Source organism: Dama dama, chromosome 4 (genome assembly GCF_033118175.1).
Source record: "Dama dama isolate Ldn47 chromosome 4, ASM3311817v1, whole genome shotgun sequence".
Lineage (NCBI taxonomy): Eukaryota > Metazoa > Chordata > Mammalia > Artiodactyla > Cervidae > Dama > Dama dama.
In genome coordinates this window covers 65,975,282-65,998,624 of record NC_083684.1, presented here as the reverse complement: position 1 = coordinate 65,998,624, position 23,343 = coordinate 65,975,282, and the positions used below count along the sequence as shown (strand labels likewise).

General features: G+C 44.1%; 1 protein-coding gene and 1 non-coding gene across 2 annotated transcripts; one reads left to right on the top strand and one right to left on the bottom strand.

The window, feature by feature from the left end:
• Window positions 1–249: 249 nt before the first annotated feature.
• On the bottom strand, window positions 250–356 carry LOC133055273 (U6 spliceosomal RNA). Its single transcript, XR_009692573.1, has one exon. It is a non-coding gene; the product is annotated as a U6 spliceosomal RNA (small nuclear RNA).
• Window positions 357–6,951: 6,595 nt separating this feature from the next.
• LOC133055178 (zinc finger protein 271-like) lies at window positions 6,952–22,870 on the top strand. The gene is given in 10 exon segments (XM_061140612.1): window positions 6,952–6,966; window positions 10,259–10,385; window positions 11,235–11,274; window positions 13,550–15,350; window positions 15,353–15,401; window positions 18,558–18,668; window positions 21,683–21,710; window positions 21,932–21,989; window positions 22,324–22,664; window positions 22,729–22,870. Coding segments are annotated over 10 exon segments (2,712 nt in total).
• Window positions 22,871–23,343: the final 473 nt, after the last annotated feature.

Genomic DNA, 23,343 nt, shown 5'->3' with positions numbered 1-23,343 from the left:
ATACATTGACATGAATCAGCCATGGATTTACATGTATTCCCCATCCCGATCCCCCCTCCCAGCTCCCTCTCCACCCTATTCCTCTGGGTCTTCCCACTGCACCAGGCCCGAGCACTTGTCTCATGCATCCAGCCTGGGCTGGTGATCTGTTTCACCCTAAATAATATACATGTTTCGATGCTGTTCTCTCAAAACATCCCACCCTTGCCTTCTCCCACAGAGTCCAAAAGTCTGTTCCGTACATCTGTGAAAAATATGGAACGCTTCATGAATTTGCGTGTCATCCTGGCACAGAGGCCATGCTAATCTTCTCTGTATCATTCCAATTTTAGTATATGTGCTGCCGAAGCGAGCACAGATTCAGATCTTTTAAGGGGTCAGGATAAATGACAATCGAGGGACTCAGCCACACATATGCATGTATCCATTCTCCCCCAAACTCCTGTCCCATCCAGGCTGCCACAAAACATTGAGCAGAGCTCCCTGTACTACACAATCAGATGTTGCTGTTTTGTAAATGAGTTCATTGGTATCTTTTTTCATATTCCAAATATAAGTGATGTCTAATGTTTGTCTTTCTCTGGCTTATTCACTTAGTATTGAAAGGCTATTGCTGAGCCGTGAAATGCTCCAGGATTCTTGGCGTCCAGAAGAGAGGAATTCAATCTGGGGCCAATGATGAGGTTTGATTGCTCTGAGCTTTTGTGTAATAAAGTTTTATTGAAGTATAAAAGAGATAGAGAAAGTTTCTGACATAGACATCAGAAGGGGACAGAAAGAGTGCCCCACTGCTAGTCTTTAGGTGAATGTTATATAGCTACTAGCAGGCTGTTAATTGGAGAAAGGAAATGTCTCAAAACTCAGAGATTGGCATCAGGCCCCTCACCCACATCATGCATTTTGAGATAACATTGGCACAAGGCGAGTTGTCCCGGGCCATAAAACGATTGACATGAATCTTGAAGAAAGGCAGGTTCCTAAGGAAACAAATAGTTTCATTAACAAAGATTAGGACAACAATTGTATGAGGAAAACATACTGGTTTGTTGAGCCATTATCGGTTCTGAGTCTCTTAAGAGAACCGATTTGAAGAAAGAGTCTCGGGTAAATACATAGTTCGTTAACATAGCTTAATAAAAATATTTCCATAAGAAAAATGCATTGGTTTGCTCAAGGTTTGAGAAAAGTTAAGTTCAGGTGGAACCAGGTGTCGTCATAGTAACACAGAATTTAAGACAAACCCATACAAATTTAAACTTTTGAATAGAGAAGGGGAAAATATCTGACACATGTAGTTTGTTTCCTCCTCCTGCCGATTAAGAGAAAGATAAAAAACATTGACACTTGCAGCCTATATCCTCCATTTGGAGACCCCTGACCTTCCTGCTCGCTACCCTCTCAGTATGATAATTTCTGGGCCCAATCACTTTGGTGTTTCATTTTGTTTTCCCAACAATGTTGAGTATTTCTTGGGTAATTCAGTTCAGTTTGTGTTTACTACTTCATATGTGCTAAATCCTCAGTATATCTACTCTTGGAATTTCATGAAGACTTTACCCCAGGTGTCTGGGCCAAACCATTTTAAGGTAACACCACATCTGTCCACATCCGCATGTACTGTCTGCATGTGGAATGTGGACAATTCACATGCAGCTTTCTTTCTCAGCGCACAGAAAACAACTGCCTGCTTTTGCACTTTGTTAATGAAGAAAGGCTTATTCTCACCAGCTATTTCTTCACCAGAGCACAGCTGGTAAAAGAGGAGATGAGGGGATAATTTAGTTACATCAGTGTGATATTTCATTACTGTCTAACCATACACATAATATCCAGGATGCTGTGCAAAGACTTTTTTTCCGGTGATCACCAAAGAAATGGCAAAATGGAAAATATTTTTCCTAGTATTGAGGCTGCAGGGCAGGGCTCTGTGGGGCTCCCAGGCACAGAGGCCTTTTTGGGTCCCATTTCTTATAGACAGGACTGCAACTCCATGACCGCCATGACCAAAGGGTAGAACAGTTGGTAATCAAAGAAGGATGCTCACCCCGGGACAATCGTGTCCAAATCTTTTGTGACCCAATGGACACAAAATAGGTTGCCATTTCATCTTCCAGGGGACCTTCCCGACCCAGGAATGGAACCCAAGTCTCATGTAATGGCAGATGGATTCTTTACCGCTGCACTGATGAGGAGACCACCTAAGGTCCTGCACAAAAGTGGATCTTGTCACAACCTCATCCTTTTAGAACTTTGCAGAGGAAACAAGAATACAAGACTGTTACTGCCTTGATCCTTAGCATATATCCCTAGTGGACAATATAACATCTCCCTACTCACCAGGGAGGGGGCCTAAAGTGTTCCCTTTTAGCCTCGCACATATATAAAGCCACTCTTCATCCTCCATAACTCTGTGTTTGTATTTCAAATATTTCGGTTTGGCATTTGTGCACAGAGAGCCAAGATTTTGGCATCAATATAACCTCTGGGTTCTGGTTCAACCCAGACCTCTGACTTGTTAATTCAGAGGAACGTCTTTCAACATGTACTCATGTCTCTAAGATGTGACAGGACCAGACACAACACAGCCCAAAGGAACACGCAGGGCTTCTCACCGACGTTCTAAGGTACATACATCGAGGTTCTCAGGCTTTCCTTGTTATTTTTATTATTATTGGGTTAATATTCCTAAGGTTCCATTTTTAACTATTACATCTGTATTTATCTTCTGTGACTTTTCTTGGTATTATAGCTTATGATGACAGAGTTGAAGCTTACTTCAGATCCTGTAATTATGGAAAAGAGCAAAGATTAAAAAATTCTCCCACTTCACTTCCAGGAAAAGGCTTACTGCCAAGAGCCACCCTTCCCCATTATCACTAACTTAAGACCCCCCACTAGGCCCCCTGTTTCCCCGGGAAAAAACCAGACACACCCTCCACGAATTCCCAGTCTATGCCCTATCAGTGATGTGTTGTTACTGTTGTTTAGTCGCTCAGTCATGACTGACTCATTGCAGCCTCGTGGGCTGCAGCATGCCAGGCTTCCCTGTCTTTCACCATCTCCTGGAGTTTGCTCAAACTCATGTCCATTGAGTTGGTGATGCCATCTAACCGTCTCGTCCTCTATCATTCCATTCTCCTCCTGCCTTCAATCTTTCCCAGCCTCGAGTTCTTTACCAATGAGTCCGATATTTGCATCATGTGGCCAAAGTATTGGAGCCTCAGTTTCAGCATCAGTCCTTCCAATGAATATTCATGGTTGGTCTCCTTTCGGATTTACTGGTTTGATCTCCTCGCTCTCCAAGGGACTCTCAAGACTGATCTCCAGCACCACAATCCAAAAGCATCGATTTTCCTATGCTCAGCCTTCTTTATGGACGAACTGACATCACTTCTTTAATCACATCCTGAGCTGACTACTTGAAAAACCACAGTTTGCCTATAGGGACCTTTGTTGGCAACGTGATTCCTTAGCTTTTCAATACACCATGTAGTTCTATCATAACTTTCCTTCCAAGGAGCAGCTGTTTTTTAATTTACTGGCTTCAGTCCCCTTTAGCAGCGATTACAGTACTGAACTGTTTCCTCCGCCCACAGCGCCGCGACGCCCCGCCCCCCGCCCCCCGCGCCGCGACGCTCCGCCCCCCTGGGGCCGCGACGCTCCGCCTTCCCGCGTGGCGACGCTCCGCACCGCCCGTCCCACCGCGCGGAGTCGACCCACCCCGCCCCGCCCCTACCTCCGCGCTGAGTGGCCTCGCCCCACCGCGCTGGGACGCTCAGCCCCGCCCCGCCCCACCCCACCTCTCCCCGGGCCTCCCCCCGCGCCGAGTCGCCCCGCCCCGCCGCGCCAGTACGCTCCGCCCCGACGCTCCGCCCGGACCCTCCCGACGCTCCGCCCGGACCCTCCCGACGCGCCTATACTTCCCGCTCGTCGCGCAGTGAGTTTCCGCCACACTTTTCCAAGGCTTTATCCTGGTCCGGCTTCTCTCCCCTGACGGCCTGGCCCCGCCTCCAGCCGTTCATCTATATGTCTGCGCGTGCGCGCACCGTGACTCACGTGGAAGCCGAGAGCGGCGAGTGGAGGTTCCAGCGCAGCGTGAGTTTGTTTCTTCGGAGTCAGACCTGCCTCTCGCAGTCTCCTTTTCTTTGTACCCCGGGTCTGAGAGTCGCTACTGACTCTAAATCCCCGCTCCCGCCCCACCACCCCCAGCAAATTCAGACGTCTCCGTAAGCGGCGAAGGGGCGCCTGCCTTTTGCTTTCAAGTCCGCACTGAAGCCGGTTCGTGCTTTTGAAACACTGGAACGCTGCGTTTCGCACCTTTTTCCGGTTTAAAACCGTTTATTGACCTCACTGACCCCTCTACCCTTTCTGCACCACATACAATTCTATTAAGCGAGGTGGTGTATTCGCTCCACGTTCTTCAGCCTCTCCTTCTCGGGCCCTGGAGGCCTCGCCGGCCGCCCCGTTCCCGGAGAGGCCGCGTTCTCTCCCCGATCTTGGGATTCTGGAGATCCCACCCCGCTCCTGAGACACCAATTCCCTCCCAGCCCCTCTGTCCTCACGTCTCCTCAGACCTTCCCCTGATCCGTGGTCGCGAGAGGTGACCTGAGCCAACCACGTGACACCCATGGTTCTTCGGCGCCAAATACCAGACGCTGGAATTTGGCTTTTGCGGGATGGTCTTTCTTATTGTCTACCCTGTAAATAGTGGGCGGAAGGCGGGATCAGGAGAAGCAGACAGCGACTGCTGAGAAAAGCACGTGGGACAAGCGATGGCAGTGAAGAGGATTGTGAAGAACTTGGAAGAGACAGCTTCATGGAAGAGAATGAGCCTTGTAGGGAGCGAGTGGGGAAAGGAGAGAAATTCAGAGAAAAGCAGGATCTCCGGAGAGTTAAAGGTGAGCAACATAGGGAGGTGTGGTTGTTCATTCCGACACTTTGCGAGCCCTGTATCTCCCAGAGTTTTCTCAAATCCATGTCTGTTGAGTCCAGGGATGGTATCTCACCATCTCATCCTCTGCCGCCCCCTTCTGTAGCCTTCAAGGGAGAGGGGCTGTAAATCAGGGTCCCAAAGAAGGCAACAGTGCAGACGCACTTCGCATAGATAGCCCGCGAAGGCGATACGAGAGTTGGGCCCAGAGCAAGAATATCCTGCTGCGAGAGGAAGGGGACTCCTAGTGATTGGAGGAGCTGAGAAAAAAAGCGAGCTGAAAGGAAGCATAGCCACTTGGGAGTGCCAGAGAGATGGGAGGAAGCGAGGGCAGAGATGGAGGAAGAAAGGCAGAAATGCAGGGAGATTGAGCCTAACCAGGGAGGTTGGAGAGAAAGCAACTTGAAGGCGTACAGATGGCAGAGAGAGGAGGGATGGGAGGCAGGGAAGAAGTAGAGAGGAGGACAGGCACAGCAGGAGAGCAGAGATGAGAGCAGAGAAAGGGAGATGTAGAAAGAAGTAGGGAAACAGATCAACCAAATGAAGTGGAAACAGCTAGTGTGCAGGTGGTGGTGGGGACTAGATCCAGAGAGTGCTGAAGCAGTTGGGTAAGAATTACTAAGTCGTCATGCATTGATTTTTGGCTGTGAAATCTAATGCAGATCTTGCTTCTTTAAATTCGACAGATAAGAATGAGAATATCAAAGCTTCTGTCTGTGAGGCATGTGTATTTCGTAATTATTTGTATTAAAAGAGCATGCATGTGTAGAGCCTGTTGAGGTGAGGACTGGGGTAGTGACTTGTTTCTCTCAGGTGTGGATCATGCCCTTCCCTGATCCTGGTGAGGAGTAGAGGTATGTGAGAGAAGGAATGGGGCAAGAACTGACTGACTCTTTCTACATGATGCCTTTTCAAGCAACTTTAAACATGTTCTTTGTGATGGTTTTACTTTTGGCTTTCTGCTTTCTTTACATTTAATTATTATTGTAGCTTGGGATAAAGATTTGTTTGTACAATAGCGACTTTCTTGTAAACAATTCTGGAGATTTGTCTCACTTGGGACAACTTGGAAGAATGTAGAGAATATTATGGTAAGTGAATTAAGACAGACAGGGAAAGACTGATATTATATGTCCTTCTATTATATGGAATGTAAAAAAAAATGAAACTCACTAGCACCAGAGGGTAGGATGGAAGGTCAGGAAGATAGGGAGATGTTGGTCATAAGCTACAGACTTTGAGTTGTGATGTGAGCGCGTCCTGGGGAGGTATGCGCAGCATACTGACCGTAGTTAAACCTACTCTGTTCCTGCTTGCTGGGAATTTGTCAGGAGAGTACGTCCTCAGTGTTTTCACCACACACAGAACATGGGAATCTGGCAGTGATGGATGTGTTGGTTAGTGGTTTGTGATAAATATTTCACAGTGTACACATGTGTTGCATGGTCACAGGGTGTATGGTAAGTATACACATACTCCTTTGGTTAGTCAGTTCTCCCCCATCAGACACGTTCTTCAGGATCTCGTGTGGGGCCTCGCCCCAGGAATGTGCAAAGAGTAGCAAATGATTCCGATCGTGATCTTGCATTGAGCACCAGGGCTCTTAGCCTCCACTTCTGAGACTGAGATCAGGCCCTGGGAGAGGGGAGGGTGCTCAGCTCTGAGTGGGGCTGGACCAGGGCCTACTGTGTGACCTGATGGGCATCATGGGGTCAGTGGAGGTGCCCCATGCTGCTGTGTGCATGAGGCCTCACCAGGAAGGGAGTGTGATCCAAGAGAAAGTGTGGGAAAGTCCCGTGTTGGTCTCTGTGCGGGAGTTGCCCATGCTGATTCCCTCCTGAGACAGTGGGCACAGGGGACTGTCTGTTCCTCATGGTGAGGGCGTCCCTGTGTGTGTGGTTGTGGCTGAGGAGGGGGTGTGTTGACCCTAAGCATTAAACAGCATGTTTTCTACTTTCATGAAAAAACTGTGAAGACTCGTGGACGAAGAAGCCCAGAAGAGGACACAACCGGAGTCAGGCATGGCTCTTTCTCAGGTAAGGTCATATTCTCAGTGGATTCTCACGCTGGTTTCCTGAAATGCCCTTCTCTGGACTCCCCAACGTGACTTGACTCCACACTCTCCTGTCTGACCTGTACACGCACACTCACCCGGGGCCTTCCCTCAGGGCCTGATTTCTCCACTTAGATCCCGTCTCCCCATGACCTGGTGACCTGGCCCTTGTGAGGAGGCTCCCCTGGGCACCGTCCTGGCCAGGGCTTCTCACCCATGAGTTGGAGATGGGGTCTCAGTGCTGTTGGGCAGCAGGGACTGTTTAGGGTCCATCTGGATGCGCTGTCTGCTCTTTGTCAACCAGGGTAAAGAAGCGGTACGTGGACCTCAGGTATTAACATGTACAGTACATGGTAAAATCTGCCAAAGAGGCCAGTGAGTAGAAATCAGTTCTGACTTTTTATAGTACTTTTAAAACTAAATGAGTACCTCCTTGAAAACTTGTGTTTGGGGATGGAATGGAGTGTTCAGAAAGAGATGTCAGGGCTAGGGAGTGTTTCGTTACACCATCGAACTTAAACTGTAAAATAGGCTTACTCATTTTTTTTTCTTTTTTTTTTTGACCACATGCTGCAGCTTCCAGGGTCTTAGTTCACTAAGTAGGCATCGAACCTGAAACCCTGAGGTGGAAATGAGGGATCTTAACCACTGGACCATGAGGGAATTTTCCAACTTTACTGATCTTGAGTCAGTATTTTCTTAATGGATTAAAATAATGACCCTGTTACCAAGTACATACCTAAAATTAAGGATAAAAATCCCATTATTATTTTAAAATATACTTATTCCTGTACTGTATCTTCATTGCTTCAGTGTCTTTTCCCTGGTTCCGGCGAGTGGTGGCCACTTTCTGGTTGCAGTGCGCACGCCTCTCATTGTGGTGGCTTCTCTTGTCTTGCAGCCCAGGCTCTAGAGCGCGCCGGCTTCAGTAGTTTCATCTCCTGGGCTCCAGAGCTCTGTCTCAGGAATTGAGACTCACGGCATAGTTGGCCCTCAGCATGTGGGATCTCAGAGCAGGCAATAACCCACATCTCTTGTATTGCCCAGTAGATTCTTTACCACTTACCGTAGGGAGGCCCATATATTTTTAAATACAGGTATTTTATAAAGATTGGAAGAAATCTTCTGTATGTTATTTACTGCTTGTATTAGTTTTAAGTTTTTTTGAACTAGAATAAGATAATGTTGAGGACTTCCCTGGTGGTACAGTGGCTAAGAATGTGCCTGCCAATGTAGGGTGCACGGGTTCAATTCCAGGTCCGGGAAGATGCCTCAGAGCAACTAAGCCCATGGGCCACAGCTACTGAGCCTGTGCTCTAGAGCCCGCGAGGAATAAGTACAGAAGCTCGCACTCTCTAGAGCCTGTGCTTCAAAACAAGAGAAGCCACTGTAGTGAGAAGCGTGGGCACTGCAGCTGCAACTAGAGAAAGCCCACTCACAGCAACGAAGACCCAACATAAGCAAAATAAATAAGCTTTAAAAAAAGAAATAGAATGTTGACAAAGTTACTGAATGAAGAAGTAACATGAAAGAAGTGAATGGGAACCCACTCCAGTATTCTTGCCTGGAGAGTTCCATGGATAGAGGAGCTGGTGGGCTGCCGTCAGCGGGGTTGCAAAGAGTCTAGCATGAGTATGCAGGTAAAGACAACTTCCACACACAGCAGATTGAGCTCTGAAAAACAAATCTAAGCTTCTAACTTTCCTCTTGCAGATTATTCAGAGACTTCCAGTAGCTTTTGGATTAAAGTCCTCAATCCAAAAAAAAAAAAAAAAGTCCTCAGTTCATAGGTCTTGCATAAATTAGCTTCTACCTGGCATCACCCCATCTACATTCCCTGTGTCCCAGTCACACTGGCTGACTTGCAGCTCAGTAAATATCTTCCTGCCTCAGACCAGCACTCAGGCTGTTCTCTCTGCTTGCAACACTCTTCCAGTTCCCACCTTGCCAATCCTAAGTGTTTCTTCCTCACAGATTCCTTGTCTGATTTCTCAATGTAGGTTAAGACTTTCTGTTTAATCTTGTCTTAGCACCGGGCCTCTGTCAGAGCACTTATTTCAATAGTAACGTGAAAATTGTGGATGAAATTGGCTGACTGGCTGCTAGATAGTAAGCTTCGTCATGTTCACTGCTGTATTTCAAGTTTGATGTGCAAAGCTGACGCTGAATAAATTTTGATAGAATGAGAGAAACAAAGAAAACTCTTATTGTTTTAATCAATTGTGTGTTTCCAGGTGCATGCATGAGTGCATAGATATGTAGCTCCATGGTTTTATTACAAAAACATCATCTCATAAATAATGGTGTATGCTCTGTAGCAGTTTCAGTTGTATCTTAAGTGTATATCATGTATTTTTTTGCATCGTCACATGAATGATGTAAATTGTAGCAAGATTACTGACATTGTGTGGGTTGCGATGGGAGAGGGTGTGACCCTGTATCATCACAATTTATGCTCTTCTATTGTAATTCAGCTTCCTTGAACTTCTTTACGGTATTCTCAAGGAACTCTCTGTGGATGCTCTTTCCTTTTCTGTTCCGGTATTCTCAAGGAACTCTCTGTGGATGCTCTTTCGTTTTCTGGTAGTTAAATCGTTGATTTCTTTAGGTTCATTTGTTTCTCCCAACCACCTGAGCTCAGGTGCTGTTGCCTCATTTCTTTTTTTTTTTTTTTTTTATTTTTTGTTGCCTCATTTCTTAACTGTTTGATCTGAGCGATTTCTTAGAGTGACAGGATTTACTCCCCAGTAAGGTGGACTCAGATCTTTCTCTAATGTGCTGTTATGTTGATGACAAGTTCATCCATGTGAAGTCTTTAGAGTAATGCTTAGTGTGTAGGACAGGTGCTGAAACACCTGTCATCAATGTGATGATGTCATCATCATCACAATGTGTGTGTACTTTTAAAGTCACTGTGGACTTTGTGGTCTCTGAAGACACCAGTCTTGCTGTAACTCAACTACATAGTGACACTATGTCACTCCGTGTGTTGAATGTAACACTTCTGCATACACAACCCAGTGTTGGTTTTGTGTATTTTTCATGTATTCTCCACATACGTGACAAATTCATGTTGATTGCAGGATATCATAATCTTAAAAAAAGTAAATTAGAAATTCAATTAGAGACCAACAGTTTGCTTCAAGCAGCTTTTAATGGATCTATCAGAATATTACTTCAACTGAAGTGAGCTTTACCCCTCTCACCTCTTCTCATTTTGTATGAAACTAAGAACCTTCCATACGGCCCATTGGTGAAATGTGTTTTCATTTCAGGCACAGTTGACCTTCAAGGATGTGTTCATAGATTTCACTCCCGAGGAATGGGAATGCCCGGACCCTGCCCAGAGGACCTTGTACAAGGATGTGATGGTGGAGACTCTCAGGAACCTGCTGTCTGTGGGTGAGGATCACTTCCCCCTGAAGTGGGGATCTGCCCTGGGGTACCTCTGCATGTTCCCTCTGTACCTTTTGAGAGCGCCTGTTTTTCCTGACTAAGCTCAAAACCCTGTTGACTGACACATGTAAAGCTTTGTGATTGGTGTCAGGAGTTTAAACTTGTCTTTCCTTCTGGTGACCTGCCAATGTGTGATACAGAAGGAGTTTTTTCAGAACTAGAGCATTTATGAAGGTGATTTCAAACTTTGAAATATCAAGTTGCCTGTTTTCTAGCCATGTGTTCTTGGTTCAGTAGTTCTTAGAGAGGAACTAGATACCTGCTGCATTTTGTACTGTATGTTATACTGTTCCCTGTGCATTCAGAAGGATACAGATAGTAAATTCATTAGAGAAGTATTTTTCTGTCGGTTTATAATGTCCTCACCCCTTGGCTGACAAAAGAGCTGGATTCTACACCTGCCAATGCAGGAGACACAGGTTTGATCCTTGCTCTGGGAAGATGCCACATGTCACAGAGCAGCTACGCCTGTGTGCCTCAACTACAAGCCAGCACTCTAGAGCCTGGAAGCTGCAACTACTGAGCCTACATGGGACAACCACTGAAGCCCGTGCACCCAGGAGAAGCCGCAGCAAGTGAGGAACACGAGCACTGTATCTGGAGCGTAGCCCCTACTTACTGAACTTGGAGAAAAGACCAAACAGGAATGAACACTCCCCTGAGCCAACAGATATGAATACATTAAAAATTAAAATATTAAATTAATATCTATTAAAAATAATAGATACATTTATTAAAAGAAAGAGAGGTTGGATTCTAGATGAAGCCACAGTATGTGGCATTACTTGTGAGTAGGAATTTCTGTTTCTGATCTGAACATTATCTCCATACTTGTGTTACGAGGAGGAAGACCCCTGGATTGTGGAGAATGAGGTGCTAATAGCAAAAATCCAGATGAGTGGGAAAGTATCAACACTGTGATCACAGGTCAGCTGTCACAGTGGAGAGGAAGCCTCACCACTCATGGGGTTTGGGAAACTCTCCAAGGGGGAGAGTTCTGTGAGAAAACAGATGTTTAATGTTTGTGAATCTCACAGGAGGTTTTTCTTCTCCCTAACTGACGGCTCTGTTCTTCGTCATGTGAAATGTACAGCATCCCCCAGTGAAGCTGTAGCGCCCACAGAGATGAAGGCGAGGTCTTTGTTTTTGGCCTGTCCTGGGTCTTTTGTGCTGTGCGGACTTCTGTCTGCTGGAGACGACTGAGGGCTACTCTGTAGTTGCGGGGAACACGGTTTCTCATTGTGGTGGTTTCTTTAGTTGTGAAGCACGGGCCCTGGGCACACGGGCGTGAACAGTTCTGCCATACAGGCTCAGTATCTGTTGTTCATCAACTTATTCTCGGTGATGGATTCTTTACCTCTAAGCCACAAGGGAAGCCCCGAAGCTTGTTCCTTTACCTATATCTTGAGCTAATGAACTGGGTGATTTTAGGTTACTGTGTAGATAGGGAGTTGATGTATAATGATTATTGTACAAGTAGAGACTGTTTCTCATATTTTTTGTTTTTTAAAAATGAGTCTTTTTGTAGTACACTATATAACTAACATGATCCACTCATTAATGTCATAAAACGACTATATGTCTATCTACTGATATATTTTATGTCTATCTACTGATAGATTTTTAACAGGTATTTTAAAAAGTATTTATTTTTTTATTTTTTAAATTATTTTAGAAAATTCCCTGACAGTCCAGTGGATAGGATTCAGTAGTTTCACTGCAGCGAGCCTGGATTTAATCCATGGTCAGGGAACCAAGATTTTGTAAGTCACATGGTCTAGCAAAAAGAAAAAAAAAAAAAAATATATATATATATATATATAGTTTACAGAATTCTATATTTTCTCAATGCAGTATTTGTTGAACAGTTTCTAACTGCCATTTATTTTTTACATTATTCATTAGAATGCTTCTTTTGCATTGTTTACCATTCCAGTGTATTGCCTCTTTGATGGTTGTTTGCTCAGTTGCTCAGTCCTGTCTGACTCTTTGTGATCTCATGGACTGTGGCCCACCAAGCTTTCCTATCCATGGAAGTTTTTTCAGGCAAGAGTGTGCACTGGGTTGTGATTTCCTGCTCCAGGGGATCTTTCCGACCCAGGGACTGTATCCCCCTGTGCCGCGTCTTCTGCATTGGCAGGCAGTTTCTTTACCACTGAGTCACCTCTATAGTCCTGTATGTTCCTCACCATTTAAACATGTATAAGTATTCATAAAGTGTACACAGTATAACATTAGTTTCTCCTCAATTATGAGACAGCAGTGTGTTTAGTACAAAGTAGGATGAGCCTTGAGGTCATGGTGGGAAAAGACGTTTTCTTTTCAAACTGACATGAGTTTGCTTAAAATGAATGTTTTCTGATTGTGTTTGAAACGACACTACCCTAAAATTAATTTGAATTGCATATGATCACTCCTTTTTAAAGAGTTCTATTTCTTTAGTGTTCTATAGTTTTAAGATCATTGTGAAGATTCATAATTCTGTTCCGGATTGATAGGACTATTGGTATAATATCATGTACTCAACAGGAAATAATTTATTTCAGTATTGTGAATAATAGAATACCTGCGATTCTTTATGTCTTGTAGATATGTCTCATATACATATGGTCAAGAAATTACACGCAAAAGCAAACAGTGGTAAAGGGGAAATTTTTCAAAGAGTGATATTTGGAAGAACTGAAAGCCTTGAAGTCAAAGGTTTTCGCCTCAGGAAGATCCAGGAAAATATACATGAGTTTGATTGTCTGTGGACAGATGATGAAAGAAATGACAAAGGAATGTCTACATCCCATAACAAAAACCTCACTGATGGAAGAGATCATCCTAGTAGAAGTGATGCAGGAAATAGACCTTTTGAAAGGCACAGAGCAAGCTTTCAGGTTGAATTGCACATGGTACAATCTGAAGGGATAATATTTAAATGTAGTCAAGTTGTGACAAACGTCAGTGCCACAGGTTTATCACCTGAGAGAACTGGTAATGTCTGCAAAGGCTTTTCTCATAAACATGAGGATGCTGTTATGCATCCTTCAGAACTGTTACCAGACCATGAAACACAAAAGAAAAGACCTTACAAATGTACTGAGTGTGACATAACCTTTCTTCAGGACTCAGAACTCTGGACATCAAAGAATCCATACTGGAGGAAAACCATATAAATGCAACGTGTGTGGAAAGGCTTTTAATCAAACTAGAAAACTTGCAATTCATTGGACTATTCATACTGGAGAGGAACCACACAACTGTGATGTATGTGGCAAGGCTTTTGTTCAAACTGGAAACCTTGCAGTTCATCAGAATATTCATACTGCAGAGAAACCATATAAATGTGATGTGTGTGGTCAGTGCTTTCAACAAAGTACACACCTTGAAAATCATCAGAGAACTCATATCGGAGAGCAACCATATAAATGTGATGTTTCTGGAAAGGCCTTTAGTCAAAATGCAAGCCATGCAGTTCATCAGAGACTTCATACTGAAAATAAACCGTATAAATGTGATGTATGTGGCAAGACCTTTAGTCAAACTGCAAGCCTTGTAGTTCATCAGAGAATTCATACTGGAGAGAAGCCATATAAATGTGATGTATGTGGCAAGGCCTTTAATCAAGATGCAAATCTTGGACCTCATCGGAGAATTCATAGTGGCGAGAAACCATATACAAGTGATGTATGTGGCAAAGCCTTTGGTCAACCTAGAAGACTTATACTTCATCAGAGGATTCATACTGGAGAGAAGCCATACAAATGCAATGTATGTGACAAGTCGTTTAGTCATACTGCAGATCTTACTGTTCATCAGAGACTTCATACTGGAGTGAAACCATATAAATGTGGTGTATGTGGGAAGGCCTTTCGTAAAAATGCAAGACGTGCAGTTCATCAGAGAATTCATACTGGCGAGAAACCATATAAATGTGATGAATGTGGCAAATGCTTTAGTGAAACCTCAGGCCTTGCAGGTCATCGGAGAATTCATACTGGAGAGAAGCCATATAAATGTGATGTGTGTGACAAGGCATTTACTCGTAGTGGACACCTTGCTGTTCATCGGAGAGTTCATACTGGAGAGAAACCATATAATTGTGGTATATGCGGCAAGGCTTTCAGGGTACGTTCAAGCCTTGCTTCTCATCAGAGAGTTCATACTGGAGAGAAACCATATAAATGTGATATATGTGGCAAGGCCTTTAGTCAAACCTCAAACCTTGCAGTTCATCAGAGAATTCATACTGGAGAGAAGCCATATAAATGTGATGTGTGTGGCAAGGCATTTAGTCGTACTGGACAGCTTGCTGTTCATCAGAGAGTTCATACTGGAGAGAAACCATATAATTGTGGTATATGCAGCAAGGCTTTCAGGGGACGTTCAAGCCTTGCTTTTCATCAGAGAGTTCATACTGGAGAGACACCATATAAATGTGATGCATGTGGCAAGGCCTTTAGTCAAACTTCAAACCTTGCAGTTCATCAGAGAATTCATACTAGACAGAAATCTTAAAAATGTGATGTGTGTGGCAAGGCATTTAGTCGTAGTGGACACCCTGCTGTTCATCAGAGAGTTCATAGTGAAGAGAAGCCATATAATTGTGGTATATGTGGCAAGGCTTTCAGTGTAAGTTCAGGCCTTGCTGTTCATCAGGGAGTTCATACTGGACGGAAACCATATAAATGTAGTGAAACTTCAAGCCTTACAGTTCATTGGAGAATTCATACTGGAGAGAAACCTTATAAATATGATGTATGTGGCAAGGCCTTTAATCAAACTACAAGACTTGCACCTCATCAGAGAATTCATACTGGAGAGAAGCCATACAAATGCAATGTATGTGACAAGGCGTTTAGTCATACTGCAAACCTTACTGTTCATTGGCGACTTCTTCCTGGAGTGAAACCATACAAATGTGATACGTGTGGCAAAACGTTCAGAGTAAGTTCATACCTTGCTGTTCATTTGAGAGTACATACTGGAGAAAAACAATATAAATGTGACGTATGTGGCAAGGCCTTTAATGATGCGATAAAGGTTGCAGTTCATCGGAGGTTCCATACAGGAGAGAAATCATATAAATGTGATATATGTGGCAGAGCCTTTAGTCAAGCTGCAAACGTGAGTGTTCATTAGAGAGTTCATACTGGAGTAAAACCATAAAAATGTGATGTATGTCACAAACGCTTTAGTGAAACTTCAAGCCTTGCAGTTCATCGGAAAATTCATACTGCGGAGAAACTGTGTAAATGTGATGTGTGTGGCAAGGCCTTTAATCAGACTATACAAAACTTGGACTTCATCAGAGAATTCATACTGGAGAGAAAACATATAAATATGATGTATGTGTCAAGGCATTTGTTTGTAGTGGTAAGCTTGCTATTCATCAGAGAGTTCATACTGGAGAGAAACCATATAAATGAGGTATATGTGGCAGGGCTTTCAGTGTGAATGCAAACTTTGCAGTTCATCAGATAATTCATAGAGGAGAGAACCTTAGAAATATAAAAATTGTGACAAACCATTTAGGGACAGTCATCCATAACTCATCATCAGGCAGGTCAGACAGGACAGAAACCATATAAATGTGATGTATATGGCTGATGCTTTACTTGAAATGACGAACTTAGAAACCATCGGTGAATTCATACTAGAGAGAAACATTAGAATGTGACAGTTGTGAGAAACATTATAGTGCAAAAGTCGTGAGTGTGACAAAGCCTTTAGTTAGTGTTCAGGCCTTATAATTCAGAGAATTCATACTGTATAGAAAACATACAAGTGAAATGAATGTGGCAGAGTTTCTAGTGCATGTTCATCATTAACCACCCATTAGGCAATTCATACAGGAGAGAAAGCACATGCATGTTATTTTTGTGGTAAACCCTTCAGTCACAAGGAATGACGTTGCAGATCATCTGAGAATCCATACTGCAGTGAAAACTTAGCAATGTAAAGAGTGCAGTAAAATATATCAACTTTTTGACCCTCAGAAAATTCAAACTTAGGAAAACTACACAGATATGCTAGGTTTGGGAAAGCTCTGATTGTGTGTTCAGGCCTAACTCACCAGCAGTTAATTTGTTTTTGTTTTTGTTTTTTTCTTTTCTTACAATATTGTGATGGTCTTTGCTGTACATCAACATAAATAAGCATACATATATCCCTTCCCTCCAGAATCCACCTCTTTCGACACTGTATCCCTCCAGATTGTCCCAGAGCACTCGCTCATATATCAAAATCACACTGGATTTTTTACATATGGTAATACATATGTTTCAGTGCCAATGTCTTAAATCCTGCCTTCCTATTTCTTTTGTGTTTTTTTCAATAGTTTTTCCTTAGCGTTACTTTTTCTATCCACATGTTATGACCCATATCTAAGGTTTAATTTACATTTCTTTCCTGCCTTACACTAATACATAAGTCTGTGGGTTATTTTGAGACTTGTAATATTAAAATGCACGTAGACAATGACAGGGAACATAGTAGGTGCCCTGTAAGTGTAAAGAAAGACATTTTCTTTAGGACTTGAGTTCAGTCAATAATAAACATAGAAATATTTATAAATAGTGCCAAGTTGATAATTTTGATGAAAATAAATTCTTGTGTCTTCTTAAGACTTTATATTTTACAATGTGCTTTGTTGTCGTCAACTGAGAGATCTTTCAGAAAGAGACAACAAAGACATGAGAGAAAATATATTACAATTTTTCAACAAGAAGTAAATTGCCTAAACACCGTCAAGTGATCATATAGCAATTTGACATTCCATTGCATTGAAGTATTGGATTAAATATTACATAAAGAAGAATGCATTTCTGTTTTTTTTTTTTTTTAGAAGAATGCATTTCTTATTAAAATTTAATCTTTAAAATTTATTTTTGTCTCTGCTAAGTCTTCATTGTTCTGGCTTCTTTGTCTTTTTGCAGCAATTGGGCTATGAATTCTCCAGAGAAACTTGGCTGGGGTATGGTTGGAAACTGGCGTTTTGGTGCTTCTTTTTGTCAGTCCAGAGGAGTCAATGTCTTTTTGTTTCTTTGACTCTGTTGAGCCTCTTTTTGCTGAATGTGTGATTTCTGTGGTTTCAGCAAGCAGAGGAGACTTCCTGGTTACTTGCGTGCAGGCTTCTCAGTGCTGGGGCTGCTGCTGTTGCAGAGCACAGGCTTTGGGGCACAGGCTCAGTACTTGTGTTGCTCGGGCTTAGTTGCTTCGAGGCGCGTGGCATCCTCCCACACCAGGGATCAAACCCGGTCCTGTGCATTGGCAGGTAGATTATTTACCACTGCACCACCAGGGAGGTTCTACTCGGTGTCTTTTAACTGGGCGCTATGTATAATACACTTCCAAACAAAACTGGGGTCATCAACCAATAACTGGGAGATCTAAAAACCAGGAGAGACTCCCCCAAACTTATCTGGACTTGCTGAAGAGGTGGATGGACCCAAGAGGCCGGTCCAGAAACACAAAGGCTAGAATGTCCAAAGCACAGTTTGGTGCCTGCTTTTCTCAATCCTGCATTCCCGTCAAGGTGTACCACTGGGCCACTGCAGTGACTAATAAGCTTGATCCTTGAAGAAGTGGAATGTCAAGACATTTTTCTCCTTAGAAGTGTTAGTATGAAGTAGCCCTTTCTAAGAGTTGTGTGTTTCATATTCTAGCTTGTCATCACTACACAAAGCCAGTTCTTGTTTACTTAAACTGCTTAAATTCTAATTGCAGGAATATTCCTGGGTTCAGCTAGCACCCCACATCCAGCCCCACCCCAGGAGCACCCCACATCAACCGCCACCCAACCCCAACCTGGCCACCACACCAGGTTTCAGTTCCCAGGCCTCTGAATCACTTCAGCTTCATCAGCAGGACTCCAAGTACAGTTTGGTTCAGTCGCTCAGTCATGTTTGACTCTTTGGGACCCCATGGACTGCAGCACGCTAGGACTCCCTGTCCATCACCAACTCCCAGAGTTTACTCAAACTCATTGTGTGGGTGATGCCATCCAACGATTTCATCCTCTGTCGTCGGACATGCATGACTGCAAATGTTATGCCTACAGCTTTTTTCTTTCCATTGTGATTATCCCAAAGAATTTTAGGGTTTTATTAAAACTATTACATTTACTTAAAGTAATGAGCGTCAATGGCGGAACACAAGACGTGAGAGACCCTCAAGTACGCTCTGCCCCGCTCGGCCCCGCTCGGCCCCGCTCGGCCCCGCTCCTCACACCTCCCGACGCAGGCGGGTGTCCTAGGCTCCTCCGCCCCTCATTGTCCCTTTCCTCTGGAACCTACAGCTTGGGAATATCTGGTATCTCCACTCGAAGGACGTGAGTTTACAGAAATTACTGAAGCCGAGACTTGGTAGGTGTGGTCTCCCCGGCTTGTGTTGCACCATTGATTGCTCATTAGTTTAAGGTACTGTTTTTTGCTTTTTAGTCTTGTTAAGCTACGCCCATAGGGTCTCCTATACTCCATATCTGTGGTCTCGGGTCACTTGGAACCTTCCTAATCCACCAACCTTTCCTCCCTCAGAAAACTCTGTTGTTACCGTGAGAGGCTCGTGGTCCAATTTCCTTTCAGTGGAAAATCCTGAGGTAACATATATCGTGCACGAAACATATAGTAATTTGTTACTAGAGAGAAAGTCATTATAATTGAGAACTGGCACTGAATAATTTTGTAAATATACCAAAACACTTGTTCAGGAACTAGCTTAGACTTTCATCTTTGCAACTGGTGGTGGAGCTGGAGTTCTTTCTCGAGTGTTAGGGAGTTGTATTACTGTCCTTTTCTGGTTTATATGACCAGGGTCATAAATTGACTACAGAGACTCTTCATTTTAGATTATTTTTAGTGATGCTGGTTACATGTATGAGCTCTAGAATCAGAGAAAAACATAAAATGGTCTCTATGCTCAGACATTTCCAACTCTTTGAGACCCCATGGAATGTAGCCTGCCAGGCTTCTGTGTCCGGGGGATTACCCAGGCAAGAATACTGGAGTGGGCTGTCGTTAAGTCACTCAGTCCTCTCGGACTCTGAGCAACCCTATGGACTGAAGGAGGCAGGATTCCTGCCCTTCACCATCACCAGGACCTGCTCAAACTCCTGTCCATTGAGTCCGTGATGACATCCAACCATCTCATCCTCTTTTCCGCCTGCCTTCCATCTTTCCCAGCATCAGGGTCTTTTCCAATGAAAAGTATCGTTAGAAATGTAATGAATGTGGTAAATTCTTCAGTGTACTTTCAAGCCTAACTTGCCATCAGATGATGTACAGAGGGGAGAGCCCTTGAAAATATAATTGAGGTTTCAGTGCTTTTGGCAGTGGTTCATGTCTTATGCTTCATGAGAATATTCACACTGGACTGAGAACAAATGATATTGAATGTGGTCAGGCCGTTGAAAATCTACTTATTCTAAAAAAGTTCATCACCAGTGCCAGGAATGTGAGCAACGTTTTCTCATTGGTCCCCCTTGCACCAGTAATCCAGTTGTTTGTACTGCACCAAGCAGTACTAATGTACTGAATTTTGAAACTTTTAGGTTGTGCAATAGACTTACCAAATACTTCATGAGTTAAATTGCAGTGAATATGCTGAGTCTTCATGTTATTGTTCATTTATCACTAGATGGCAGAATATTTATCGTGAAGAGAAAGCACACAGATGTAAAGTATGTGGCAAGGCTTTTACCCAAAGATCACAAGTTGGGGAACATATTGGAGCTACACCTCCCAAATGCAATGAGTGTGGGAAAACCTTTACGTTGAGTTCAGGTATTAGGACTTGAGCAATCTGATCATGAGAATGTTCAGTTTCTGACCATGGAGCCTAGCCATGATGAAAGCCCGGTTTATGAGTCTTTGGGATGGACTGGATACGGATCCCAGGTGCCAAGTCCTAGTGATGGGAGCTTCTGATCATGCTGAGGATTTTGACTCAGCTATAAGAAAAAGAATGCCTATGAGATTTCGTATCAAACAGCCTGCTCTGAAACAAACCTAAGTGTGGGAGTTGGCTACTAGAAGTGAATCTAAGAAGATATTGCTAAGATAGATATGTTTTGACATGTGTTTTTGAAAATAGCATATAATCTGCAGTTTTTGAATGTTCTGAAAATTATTAGATCCCATGGTTTGATGGGGGTATGGAGTTCATCCATAAATCCCAAATCTTCCGAAGACTGTATTTTTTCAGGCTTTTTGATACCCACATTTGAGAGAACGTTGTTGTCGTTCAATTGGACAGTCATGTCCGACTCTTTTCCACCACATGGACGGCAGCATGCCAGGCTTCCCTGTCCTTCACCATCTCCCAGAGCTTGCTCAAACTCATGTCCATTGAGTTGATGATGCCAGTCAACCAACTCATTCTCTGTCGTCCCCTTCTTCTCCCACTTTCAATCTTTCCCAGCATCAGGGTCTCTTCTAATGAGTCAGCTCTTCACATCAGGTGACCAAAGTATTGGAGCTTCAGCTTCAACATCAACCCTTCCAGTGAATATTCAGGGTTGATCTCCTTTAGGATTGACTGGTTTGATCTTGCAGTCCAAGGGACTCTCCAGAGTCTTCTCCAACACCACAGTTCAAAAGCATCAGTTCTTTACCATTCAGCCTTCTTTATGGTCCAGCTCTCATATCCATACATGACTGACTACTGGAAAAACCATCGCTTTACTATACAGACCTTTGTGGGCAAAGTAATGTCTCTCCTTTTTAATATGCTGTCTAGATTTGTCATCGCTTTAGAAACTAAAGACCTAAAATATATTACAACTTGCAAATAGAAAGTGAACAATTCTAATTCTGTTCATACTGAACATATAATCAATTTGAAATTACATTATGGATATTATTTAGTTTAGTGTAATTTGCTAAACAAGTTTTTGGGAAAGATACTTAACAGTCAGGCTTCCCTGGTGGCTCAGACAGTACAGAATTCGCCTGCAATGCACAAGACCTGGGTTCGATCCCTGGGTTGGGAAGATCCCCTGGAGGAGGGCATGGCAACCCACTCAAGTATTCTGGCCTGGAGAGTCCCACGGACAGAGGAGCCTGGCAGTCCATGGGGTCCATGGAGTCACAAATAGTCCATGGGGTCCATGGGGTCCATGGCGTCACAAAGAATCCGACACAGCTGAGTGACTAAGCACTTCCTCCAAAGTATAGGATAGAGCATTGTAAAGAATAATGCACTTCTCATCAAAAGAAAAAGAAATGTTTTTTTTCTCCTATTTTGCTTTCTCCTTTTAGGTTATCGATACAAAATTATGGATGCTAGGTAAACTTGTGCTAATCATTTCACAGTGTACATATCAGTTAATTTTTCTCTGTAGCTTAAATTTACACAATGATATTTGTCATTTTAAGAGTTGCTTGTACAACCCCCTTTATGTCACTGTTTAGAGAGTTGGGTTTAGATAGGGAAATAATTAAAACACGTTGGATAAAAGAAATAGTAACGCACTCTATAGTCATTTAAAGTGTCTTGCTCTTTTAAAGGCTGTGGTTAGTGACCCAAATGATCACATCCCTTAAGTCCTCCATCTCAGACACCCAGGTACTGACCCTGAGATTGTTAAACTCAGCACTATGCTGACTTTGCTGTTTTGTCGGGTGTCAGTAGGGAATAGCCCATTTCTACCCAGGGAGAGTTTTGTTATTTGTAATGTAGAGACTAGTCCCATTCTTGTTTCTTAAACTGCCCAAGTTCCCAGATCCCTGAATTGCTTCAGCCTCACTAGCAGGATCTGAGCACAACATGCTGTGAAAAAGAGCTTTTTATTGCGAATAAACCCTTTTAGTCTTAAGAGGAAGGATCTTGGTTCCGACATAACTTGAAGCTTTTACCTGAGCAGTGTTACAGATGTAACTTAATCCTGTCAAGGTAACAGGCCCCGCCCCCGTCCGCGCCCCGCCCCTCCCACGAGCAGCGGGCACGGCGATGCTCGCCCCGCCCCTCGTCGGAAGCCGCGGCTCTAATACCAAAAGCCCTTTCCCACGGACCCGGAAGTTGGAGAGCGCGGAGCCGAGGTCCCCGAGCGGCGCCTAAGGTTCCTTCTAGGGTACTACCCCTCCGGCTCACTCGTCCTCAGGGTGTGACAATTGTCAGCGACCTGAAAAGCCTGGCGCCCGGTGCTCGGCCCCGAATAAACGCTGCCGCTGCCATTGCGGCCCAGTTATCTTTTCGTTTGGGTTTTGAGAGTTTCTGGGGCGGTTTCGGTCCTCGGTCCGCGTAGCCACCGCCTCTGGCGACATTTTCCTGCTTAAAACCCTTTTTTACCTCTGGCCTCACCAAGTACAGCCCTCTCTCGCGAGTTAGAGTCGCGCTCCGCCGCGTCGCCTTCCCGACCGCTGGAGGCAGACCCGTCGCCGCCGCTCCCGGAGAGGCCGCGCCCTCTCCCCGGTCCCGGGATTCGGGAGAGCCCGCCCCGCTCCTGAGACCCCTTCCCTCCCAGCCCCTCTGTCCTCGCGTCTCCTAGGCCGCTCCTTGTGCCCCGCAGGGCCCCCCTTTCCTGTCAGCCCGTCCCCTCACCCCGCGTAGGTAGGTGACCTGGGCCAGCCCTGTGACAGCCAGTGCTGTTCCATGTCCAATTCAACTGGGTCAGAAAAGGTGCTCTTCCGCTCCGGGGGCGTGTCCTTCTGTCGCCCACTCAGTAAAGACAGGAGGCGGGAGGATCAGGAGAAGCAGAGTCAGGACGACTGAGAGAAATAACTGAAGCTGAGGAGAAAAGCGTCAGGGAGAACCAACGCGAACTCTGAGAATGGCTGAGGGATTGCAAAGGGATAGTCAACTCAAAGAGGTTAAGCCTTGAAAATAGCCAAGTGGGTAAAATAGAGAAGTATTAATAAATTAGAAAGCCAGATCTCCAGGGATTGGAGAACAGCATAGGGAGAGCTGCCCTGTATCAGTG